The following is a 10,885-nucleotide window of genomic DNA, read 5'->3' as shown; positions in this document are numbered from 1 at the left end:
CACCTCGGAGGAAGGGAGCGCGGGGCGGGCGCCCAGAAATAGCAGCAGAGGGGGCGGAGTTTATGGCCGTGACGGCGCAACAGTAAGGAGGCCTCCGCCTCTGGAATGTGCAATTCGCTTAAACAAGCCTTCCAAGTGCCAATAGCAGAGAGTCACGTCTTGGACTGCGGCTGCGCACGGAGAGTGCAGCCAAGGCCCTTGAACAAAATGCAGACGTCAGAGCGCTCTTTCCCCTCCCTTCCCCGTTTCCCTTTGTAACCTACATAACTCAGCAGCTGCGGCAGCACTGTGGGAATGGTGACCTAGACGCCAGAATTTTAGGAAAACGCTGCCATTTTGTTTACCCGGCACGATCCCATAGGCACGCAGTGTGACACTTACATATATGTACAGTAGGGTCACGCTTTTCCTTTAGTGACAACGGGCTCTTCCTATTTTATATCGAAAGAAGCTGCGCGGGTTTTTTTGGTTTTTTTGAGAAGGCGCGGGGTGGGAAAGAAAAGCAGAATCAGGGCGGGTAGGTGGGTGTGCTGAATATACCCAGCGCAGCGCTGGTGCCTGAGGAAAGGAAATGCGACTGTCCCACTATTGGACTTGAAGGGACTTTAAAAAGACACTGCAAAAGTTAACACATTTATCAAGAAGCTTGGCAGCGGTTAGTGTAACAAGCAAGCTCACGCACAATAGGTTTTAAATTTTGGTAATTTCCTGGCAACACAGAACTACCAAGTTGATAATTTCTAATGCGCTTTTTCACGCATGTATCCAGGATTCCCCGGCTTCTCGTTACTGTACAGTATACTGCGGCGCCTTAAAGTCTTTTTTTTTAATGCGGCAGTCTAAAAATGTTTTCCATTTTCTTACGTTCAATTCATTTTTTTTTAAATTAAAATTCTTGAGCACAACAAAGTAATTTTACATAGTGTCTGGGGCATGTTACTGTACTCTACTTTTAACATGCAATTTCAGATTTCAGGAAGAAAATCTTGAACGTTACGTGTAATGTTTGGCAAACAGTAGGCTTTTAAACGAGGACCGTATTTAGGATCCTTGCTGTTGGTTACCTGACCATGTAATATTTCTTTCCCATTCCAGTGACATTTCACATATCTTGACTACAGCTCCCATCATTCCCAGCCAATATACCCAACGAATTCTACTCAGAAATAAATCTACCTTTAGAATACAACCTTATGCCTGTTTTTTTCTAGGCAGCCTATTACATTCAGAGAGATTTATTCCTGAAGAAACGTGCCTAGGAGTATTAACTAGTAACAAATTCGGGAAACCACTAGGAATTGCTAATAATAATAGCATTGGCAGTCGTGCGGGTGGCAACGCTCTTATAAAGGCTCGATAACCATCCAAAATCCTTTCCTGACCTATAATTATGCTTTTTTTTTTTTTTAAATCGATGGCAGTGCGCGGGGAATGGGGTTGGGAGATTTCGAGGACAGTTAATGACTGAAGAGGCAGCTTTAAATGTAAAGAACTTGCCGAAGGTCATGCGCCGATAGCCAATATCGAAGGCTGAAACGATTTCTCGGGTAACCTAGATTTTAAAACGCGGCCATTGCAGAATCCAAAATCCAACATTACAACACACGCAAAAGGTGCGGTGACCTTCTGCAACGGGCGAAGTTATGTGTACAGGGTGGCTATTAATTATTTTTTTTTATTGCAAAACTACACTCCCCGCGCATTACTATTAAAGCATTCTTGCCCGGGAGGAGGAGGAGGAGGAGAAGGGAAGACACCCCAGTTCTTCTATTTGCATCCATTCACACACGAAAGACCTGCCGTTCCCTCCCTCGCTGCCTGCCTCCCTCCCTCCCTCCCGCTTCTCCGCGTGCTGACTAGAGAGAGCTGGTTATTCTTGCAGCTCTTGTTGTCTTGGCAGGAGTTCAATGAGCAGCAGGCGGAGGAAGAGGAGAGCCTAACACGCAGGCGCTCCTGGGCACTGTCGAAGAATCGAGTCACTGGAGCAGAGCGCCCAAGCGGCGGCGACTGCTTCTGGAGTCCCCGCCCAGTGTGAGTGTCTGGGCGGCCGGCAGCCGGCGGGCAGTGCTGGAGTAGCAAGAGCGCGGTGCGGGCAGAGCGAGCGGCGTGTCGTACTGGGGGGTCGGAGGGAGCTGTGCTCGGGCGATGCATATCGCCACGTCCCCGGAGTCCCGGAAATAGGAGAGCCTGGCAGAAAGCAGAGGCGCTTCCTTGGCCTCGGAGCCACGCTCGTTCGCCCGAGGATCTGGCATTCGGGGCCGAAGGCTGCAGCGGTTGCAACACGCCGAGCCTCCCCGGTGGCAAGCCGAGCAGCGGTGGGAAGAGGAGGTAGGGGACGAGGCGCGGGGCGCTCGCTGCCCCTGGACTCGGCCATGTCGTCCGCGGCGGTGGCGGTGGCCGCTGCCTCCCGCAGGCAGTCCTGTTACTTGTGCGATCTACCTCGCATGCCCTGGGCCATGATCTGGGATTTCACCGAGCCCGTCTGCAGGGGCTGCGTCAACTACGAAGGGGCCGACCGTGTGGAGTTCGTCATCGACACGGCTCGGCAGCTCAAGCGGGCGCACAGTTTCCAGGAAGGCCGGGCTCCGCCGCCGCCGCCGCACGCGAAGCAACCGCCGCCGCCGCTCAGCACCAAAGAAATGCACTCGGCGGCTGTGGCTTCGGCCGAGGCGGCGTCTCGCGCGCCGCCTCAGCCCCACGAGCGCTACTCTCTGGCGGCGGCGCTGGCCTCCTCCGAGCGGCCGCCTCCCCGCCTGGGACCCGAGTACGGCGGCGGGAGCAGGCAGGTCAACGGCATCCTGGTTCCCAACGGTTTCTCCAAGCCCGAGGAGCCGCCCGAACTGAACCGTCAGAGTCCCAACCCGCGCCGGACGCACGCGGTGGCCCCCACTTTGGTGCCCCTCATGAACGGAGCTTCCCTGCCCGCCTCCATCAGCATCAGCAGCCGGGCGGCGGCGGCCGCAGCAGCCTCCTTGGCGGCTATCTCCGGAGCGCCGCCGACCCCGCTGCAGGTATCCGTCTCCCAAGCGCAGCAGAGCCAGCAGCAGCCCGGGGAAGGGGGCGGGCACAAGCGGCCCGGTTCGGTATCTTCCTCGTCGTCTGGAGGCGGCGGCGGAGGAGGCGGCGGCGGCGCCAGCGACCAGGAGGGCAAGGAAAAGGGGCAGCCGCAAGCCGCGCGGGGCTCGGCGGATCAACTGGATCAACTCGGCGCGGAGAGCAAAAACCGGGGGGCGGCGTTGGGCTCGGAGCAAGAGTGGCTGGGCAAGCCCAAGACGGTGCGCGACACCCTGCTGGCCTTGCAGCACAGCGGCCACGCGGCGCCCTTCGAAAGCAAGTTCAAGAAGGAGCCCGGCATGGCGGGAGGAAGGCTCTTGGGCTACGACAGCAACGGGGCCGCGGCCAAATCAGGTAAGAAAAAAAAAAAAAAGACAGGCGTTTGGCGCGGGCGTGGGGTTCTGGTGGAGGGAGAACCGCGCGCCCTTCTTCTCGGAAACAACCGGGTCAGGTGCGCTTTTTCAGCCCCCTTCCCGGGGCCTGGCTGTGGCAGCGTGCTCCGGGCTCGGAAGCAGCATCTGGAGGTGAGGTTTCCCCTCCTTACTCCCGGCCGCTTTCTTTTGCGCGGGGAGCTGTGGGGCAGGCGGGGCTGGGAAACGTTTTTTGTCTTCCTCCTCCTGCACCAGGCTAGAACTCGGAGCGTGCAAATGAACAAACATGCGGAAGTTAGCCAGAGACTTGGTGTGTATGGATAAATGTAGGGCTCTTCTCTGTGTGTGTGTGTGTGAGAGAGAGAGAGAGAGAGAGTGGATTATGACGCATTGGGTGCACAGTGACTGTGAATGTGTTTCCAGCCAGTGGAAAATTACAAGCATGCAATTGTTTCTTTGGCTCATGGCCACTAATGTGTGGGAGGAGAGAGGCACAATGTAAGTTACATTTGACTGCAGTGTGTACCATAATAGTATGAGCGGTGGCCCAGCACGTTGGTCTACCTTGCAGAAGCTGATTCACAAACCCAGATAAGGTGAACTCTTGTTGGTTTTGAGCTGGTCTTCCCCATTTGTATCCAGTGAGTAATTTGGCTGAGGTCCAGCTGCTTCCACTGACTAGACTGTGATATAGGACAGACCATTCTCTCTGCAACATGATCTCATCTCCTCCACTGCTTCTTTCTAGGGGCTCGGGCTGCGAGGAAGAGAAAGGCTTCTCCAGAGCCAGAAGGTGAAGCTGGACCTCCGAAGGTCAATGGCGAGGCACAGTCATGGTTACCCACCTCATCAGAAGGGATGAAAATACCAATGACAGCTGCATCTTTCATGTCCCCACCGCCACCAACTGCTTCGCCTCATTCTAATCGGACAACGCCACCAGAGGCAGTTCAGAATGGTCAGTCGCCTATGGCTGCGCTAATTTTGGTTGCAGACAACGCCGGGGGCAACCATGCTTCCAAAGATGCCAACCAGGTTCACTCCACTACCAGGAGGAATAGCAGCAGCCCCCCTTCTCCATCCCCTATGAACCAAAGGCGGCTGGCCAGGGAAGTGCCAAGCCAAGGGGCAAACCCTGGAGGGATGGAACCAGTGCACCCTGTCAGCCTCCCAGACTCTTCTCTGGCAGCAAGTGTCCCCCTCTGCTGCACCCTGTGTCACGAGCGATTGGAAGACACCCACTTTGTGCAGTGCCCCTCCGTTCCATCTCATAAGTTTTGCTTCCCTTGCTCTAGACAGAGCATCAAACAGCAAGGAGCTAATGGCGAGGTGTATTGTCCCAGTGGGGAGAAATGCCCCCTAGTGGGTTCCAATGTCCCTTGGGCCTTCATGCAAGGGGAGATTGCAACCATTCTTGCAGGAGATGTCAAAGTGAAAAAAGAGAGGGACTCATGACTTTTCCAGTTTTTCATTGCAACATCAACTTTAACACAAAACGGCTTGAACTGTATATACCTATAAATACTATAAATATCTATATATATATTATATTATATATATATATATATATATCCAAGACAAGGGAAATGTAGACTTCATAAAACATGGCTGTATAATTTTGGTTTCTTTTTTGAATACATTGTGTTTCTATATTTTTGAAGACAAAAGGTATGTACTTATAAATGCTCTTTTTTGTTGTTATAGCAACTATTTGTTGTGCTTCCTTGGTGACAGTTACTGTTCAGTGTAGGCTGTGACTTGCGCTGCTTTTTTTAGAGAGCACTTGGCAAACCAGAAATGCTTCTAGCTGTAAATTGTATGCACTTGGTCCCCCCCCCCGTTTTTTTTTTAAAATGCCAAATACATCTTTCAACATTGTAAAGATTGCCTTATTGTCTGTGGTTCCTTTTATTTTATTTTTTGCCCTTATTCATGCTGAAGGCATTTTAGGTTTTAGAGAAACTATGGCATTAAAAAGATCATAGGATTCAAGCAAGGTTGCTATTCAGTCCAGTCCAAAGACATGAAGCAATAGGGATTTGTGCAGAAACATTATTATTCCTTCACTGCTGCTGCAAAAACTGGCCAGCGTTTTTTGCTTGTTTGCAGACTATTCATCTTAAAGTGAGGTGCTATTGTGTTAGAGACTGAGGAGGTGGGTTGTTTTTTGTTTTGTTCTTGGTTAAAGGCAAAATATCCATAGTTCTAATAGTTGGTAGTAAGATTGCAAAACTGTTTTTGTCATGAATTGCTTAAGGTTCCTGCAGTTCTTTTGTGATAAACTTAATTATTGACTAGCCCTGTGTTAGTTCAAACAGAATAGCACTGCCATAACTTTCCAACATCAATGAATGGAACGTTGCCATGCCCTTCATACTTGTATGGAAAACACTGAGGTAGGTTTTATGGATTTTTACAGTAGTGCCGAAAACTTTCTTCTTAACACTTAATGTTTAGAACTGTTGCTATTGTTATTGTTGCTTATGTCACCTAATTGAGTAGAGCAAAAGCAGAGAGTAATGACAGCAGCAGAGAAGGTTTTGCTTGGCATGTCTGCGTTGTCAGCAGAGAGATTAATGGGGATTTCTGTCTGAAATTTCCTAATCCACATCGTGTCCGAGGCAAAACAACTAAATTGCATTTAAAGGAAACAACCTAGGATTTAAATCTTGAATTTTTATGCAGGGATCCCATGCTTTCTGGACTATCTTCAACCATTATTTTGCATAACTAGTATTTTGATCATGCTTCTTTTTGCGTCAGAAGACAGACATTTTAGAGAAACATCAGCTGCTAGAAATAGTCAAGACTCACTGTAGTGTTACTGTGCTGTTCACAATTGTGTTAGCAACATTGCTGTACAACCACTTGCATTAATTATTGGTGACCATTTTTGCATATGGTCATAAATGATTATTTCAAACAGCAGTTTGCCCCTTGTGTTGTTAGCACGTATTAACAATTTATTCTCTTTAGCTACATTTAATCATATTTTATACTATTGGGTCAGACTGTTTTTAGGTGTTCATCTTCAGTCTTCTATTTAACGTTGAATAGATTTTGATAGGGTCCTTTTTTAATGGTCAACACATTTGAAAACCTAATTTGCACATGTGCAATTCTATTTTTTTTAACATTTTAATAAGCACACCCATTAGATTTGTGTTCTGTATTACAGGTCAGTGTAATATTAAATAACAAGTTTTGCATGATAAACCAATATTTGGAATTATAGAAATACATATAGATCAGACTGGTGTCTTATGTAAACATGTTTAGAAAGTTTGAGATGGGAAACACACATATGTACAACTGTAAGGATTCTTTGGAACCACTATAATTGAAATAAGAATTTAGGCACTTTATTAAAAATTGGATTTTGAATTAATAGAGGATAAGTTCTTAAGAATCTTTTTGACATAATACCTCATGTATTAAACTAATTTGTATGAACAGTTTGCATTTTACGTTAAAAAAATACCCCTACTAAAATTTTCATTGTGACATCTTAGCATGTAGTTCAGATTTGAGCTGCTTAATCTGAGGTGGGATGACAGTTCAAATTTGAGTTTCTTAATCTGAGATGGAATGACAATAACTTCTTTCTTCAAAATGCTATTCAAGCATGACAGATTATTGAGAGGCATTTGATTAGAATCCTTAGTTACAATCTTCATATTGTAGCTCAGTGATATCACTGTATGTTCTTTAAAGTAGTTCAAAAGTAGTTCAATGAGGGATGTTTAAAGCTTGCCATGAACACAGCTGGAACATATTTCAAGACTTTATGAGTTCAGTCAATTTCTTCCAAACCTCTGTTAAGGTAACCAGCTCACATATATTTTATAAATTTATACTACAGAAATGACATAAACTGTGATATGATTTTTTAAAAATACATTTCTGTGATTTCAATCGGCCTAATGTAATTTTTTTTAAAATTGGTTTCTGACAGCAGATAAGCATATAGCCACATATATACACAGATGCACACAATATGCTTCCCTGGCTACAAAGTTTTTTTTAAGTGCTTTAGCTGCAACAATACTACAGTTACTATCCAATAAACCAAACAAAACTTGATTCCATTGCAGCTAATGTGAACTTAATTGCTTATTTCAATGGAGTCAGATGTTGCATCCTTAATTTTTTTTCCAGTTTTTAATGGTGATTCTTTGTATAGCAATAAAGCAAAATGTTGTTTAATGGAGAGTGTGATTGTCACAATCTCACTTTTAAGTTACCATTATTAAAATACCACCTGCACTATGCTTTCATTGTTTATAGTTGCTGAACTAACACATTACTATTTTTTCCTATTTTTTTAATCTTTTGCATTAAATAAAGTGAAATCAGGCATTTAAACATTTTCTGTGAATGTAGTCCTTTTTATCTTTTTATTTAAAAATAATAATCCTGCAGCTACTGACATAACCTAGTAGCCAAAGCAACTTTTTTTTAAAAGATTACTTTCTTTGATTAGAAGGTGATAGGGAAGAATAGAACAAAGTGTCATCAGAAAATATTTTTTCTTAATTAAGGAGAACTATTTCCTTTTATATTAAGGTGCACAGAATCCAGGCAAGTGAGAAGGAAAAAGGAAACATGCAAGTTCTGGATACTAGTTATGGTATATTTGAGCTAAATATGCTATGAAATCATGTTTAGGAACAGGTTTATTTGTGAAGTTCTCCCAATGGCTTTTTATGGCAACAGGGTCCTGAGAAATTTCTTCTGTACTTGAGCCAGAAGCTCTCACTTTACTACCAGGGATAATAGATACAGTGTTCTGCTGATATGAGAAAGCCATTGACGACTATCTGATGTTGCAGTTTTGTAGCTTTTTTTGAGCTGAAGATAGAACACTAATGAACATAAACATGCTGCCCTTATTTTAGGTGGAAGATAGATTCCCTTGACATAATCTATGTTTAGAATTGAGATAAACCCTTTAAAAAAAGTTCTCTTCACTGCAGTGCAGGGAAAAAAAGGTAAAAAACATGCACCAATGCAGCTTAGATGTCCTCAGTCAAAATACAGAGAAGTTGCTGTAGTTGAAATTCTAATTACCGTATGTATGCACAGTAAATCCTGATCAGTCTCAGTGCTGGAGAAGAATCAGATATTATAATAAATTTATATAAATTTTACAAGCATTGCAGTTTCATGATAGAATGCAATGACTTACATGGGATTTTACAAGCAGTGCAAAGATTTGAAAAGCTCTGTGCTGTTGCCATTTGCTTAGTACTGAAAATTGTACTATTAAAGCAGTAAAAAGGATTACAATTAATAAGTATATTTTTATATTTAACCAATGAATTCAGTAAACCCACCTCATTCCTTTATTATTATTTTACAAGATTAGTTGATTGCTGAACTGTACTATAAAGGACTACACTATCCAACCAATGCCAGTAAAATTTGGCCCTTCAATTTTGCTAAAAGCTTCCAGTTTATGGAACATACATTTATACACATTTTTATTTTGGGGTGGAGGGGGTAGGAAATCCAATTGTAAAAGTAATGTGTATAACCAGATAGTACATTTAATTATGTTACACTAATTTCTGGAAACGTTTTTTTACATTTTTACAAACACAAAAACTCTAAAATCACTCCCATATATTGGAAATAAGACAACTTAATCAGTGGATTGATTGCTTATGAGGACAACTAACGTGATCATAAAATGTAGCCAGTTAAAAGCAATCTCTACTTTTGCTTCAGGATCATAATACTGGACTTAAAAAAGATGTTAAATTAATAACTATAATGTGCATGGAGGCAGCTGGATTTCTTAAAAACATGAAATGACAAAAAGGGGAATTTTTCATTTTATATAAACATAACTGATTTTTATTTTTAATCTCTTTTCCTCTCCCACGGATATCTTTTTTTTAAGGTAAATCTGTTGTCTAAAGTGCAAATCAGCTACTACAAACCAATAAGCAGAATTCCTCTTCCTCTGATTTCTTTAGACAAATCATTCAGAAACTATTCTAGGTAGATCTAAGTAGGCCACACGAAATTCTGAGTCACCATCATTTGCTTTCCCGTGTTCAAAAAATACAGTATGAGAAGAAATGCCTTTCCTCTATCATAGATGAAGGTCAGGCTATACTAACAGATGAATGGAATGTATATTTACCAATTGCATCATTCCAGACTTTGTAGCTGGAGTGCTTAGCTAACTTATCCAATAACTTTGGCTAAGAGGAAATAATCATAAATCCTTATAAAGGCTTTCATTTTACAATGATGATTTATTCTCAGTGTTCCATCCTATGAATGCTTATGGATTAAAGGTGAGTAGAACAGTCTTCTAAATAAAGGTGTACAGGTCTATACTGTTAAATACATATTTCTTACCTTGAAGAAATTCTTAACTGAAAAGTTAACCCTAAATTAAAGCTGATACTTGTATGCTATTGCTTTATGGAATTCAGCTATGTGAATAACTGATTTATCCTTATTTTAAATTTAAAAAGTTATCACAGTAGTTACATAAGTAAAATCCATTGGGGGCACACATTATTTTTAAACAGAACTATCCTAAATGTTGTCTCTCACTTTTATAAAGGTTATTACTTTTTTAACACTTTCAGGCTAAAATCCAGTCCTGAACCCTTTGTATGTACATGGTTTCAAGTGAAACTACTTTCAAGTAAATGTAACAGCTACTTATATTAAAATTAGAAATATCTGTCTGCAAATTGTAGCCTGATATGTGTAATTCCAGGCCTAAATAGTACAATTCAGAAATAAGTCCTTACTTGCACAGAATTTATATTCACATAGTAAGTTTAGGTTGATGAAAATTTATTTTTCTACCTATAGATGTATATGCATTGGTGAACAGATTTCCCAGTTTTCTATCAAAGTGTTATAAATTCTATTAATCTTATGTTACAATTAAAGGGACACAAATGGATTCTTTTTAAATATGGACATTATTTACTACTTCTCAGAATTGTGTTACCATCTGTCTCTACACATAAACATAGATAGGAGTTTCAAACTTGTTTGCTTGATATTATACACATGCTGACTCTGTAAAGTGCTATTGCTATGATTTATAGCATATAATGTGGTCTACTTGTAACCTAAAAGGTAACAGAATGGCACTAACAGAGTTGTTTTGCAGTGTTGAGCTTTATTCTCAGCAAGGATTGATAAAGTTGCTGGGAACTCTCCAATGTCCTTAAGGGATCAGGTAGCATATTAAACAAATGGCCTTATTTTCCTTTTTAAAGCAGAAGTGCTCAAAGAGAAGGGAAACAAAAGGAAGGTGAATGCTTTCCAGTCCAATCATGCTGATAACACACTTTCACTGGTTGAAAAGTAATAGGATTAACAATATTAATGGATGCTGGAACTTAATAAAAAATCCAGCCTGGGTGGTAGGGTATAAAAATGATGGATGGATGGATGGTAGAGATAGATAGATAGACAGACAG

General features: G+C 42.7%; 1 protein-coding gene across 1 annotated transcript; it reads left to right on the top strand.

Moving 5' to 3' along the window:
* Window positions 1–1,935: 1,935 nt before the first annotated feature.
* IRF2BP2 (interferon regulatory factor 2 binding protein 2) lies at window positions 1,936–10,359 on the top strand. Its single transcript, XM_083350747.1, has 2 exons — window positions 1,936–3,408; window positions 4,174–10,359. The coding sequence occupies exons 1-2, from the start codon at window positions 2,373–2,375 to the stop codon at window positions 4,878–4,880; spliced, it is 1,743 nt and encodes a 580-aa protein (XP_083206873.1). The 5' UTR covers window positions 1,936–2,372; the 3' UTR covers window positions 4,881–10,359.
* The last annotated feature ends 526 nt before the right edge of the window (window positions 10,360–10,885 follow it).

Source organism: Vipera ursinii (genome assembly GCF_947247035.1).
Source record: "Vipera ursinii genome assembly, chromosome: 1".
NCBI classification, from domain to species: Eukaryota; Metazoa; Chordata; class Lepidosauria; order Squamata; family Viperidae; genus Vipera; species Vipera ursinii.
This window is presented reverse-complemented; position numbering and strand designations above follow the sequence as displayed.

What these genes read in the sequence shown, in the direction of transcription:
- IRF2BP2 (XM_083350747.1), top strand. Translation starts at nt 2,373, where the DNA reads ATGTCGTCCGCGGCGGTGGCGGTGGCCGCTGCCTCCCGCAGGCAGTCC. An exon ending in CGGGGCCGCGGCCAAATCAG is followed by an intron (nt 3,409 to 4,173) that starts GTAAGAAAAAAA and finishes GCTTCTTTCTAG; the next exon opens with GGGCTCGGGCTGCGAGGAAG.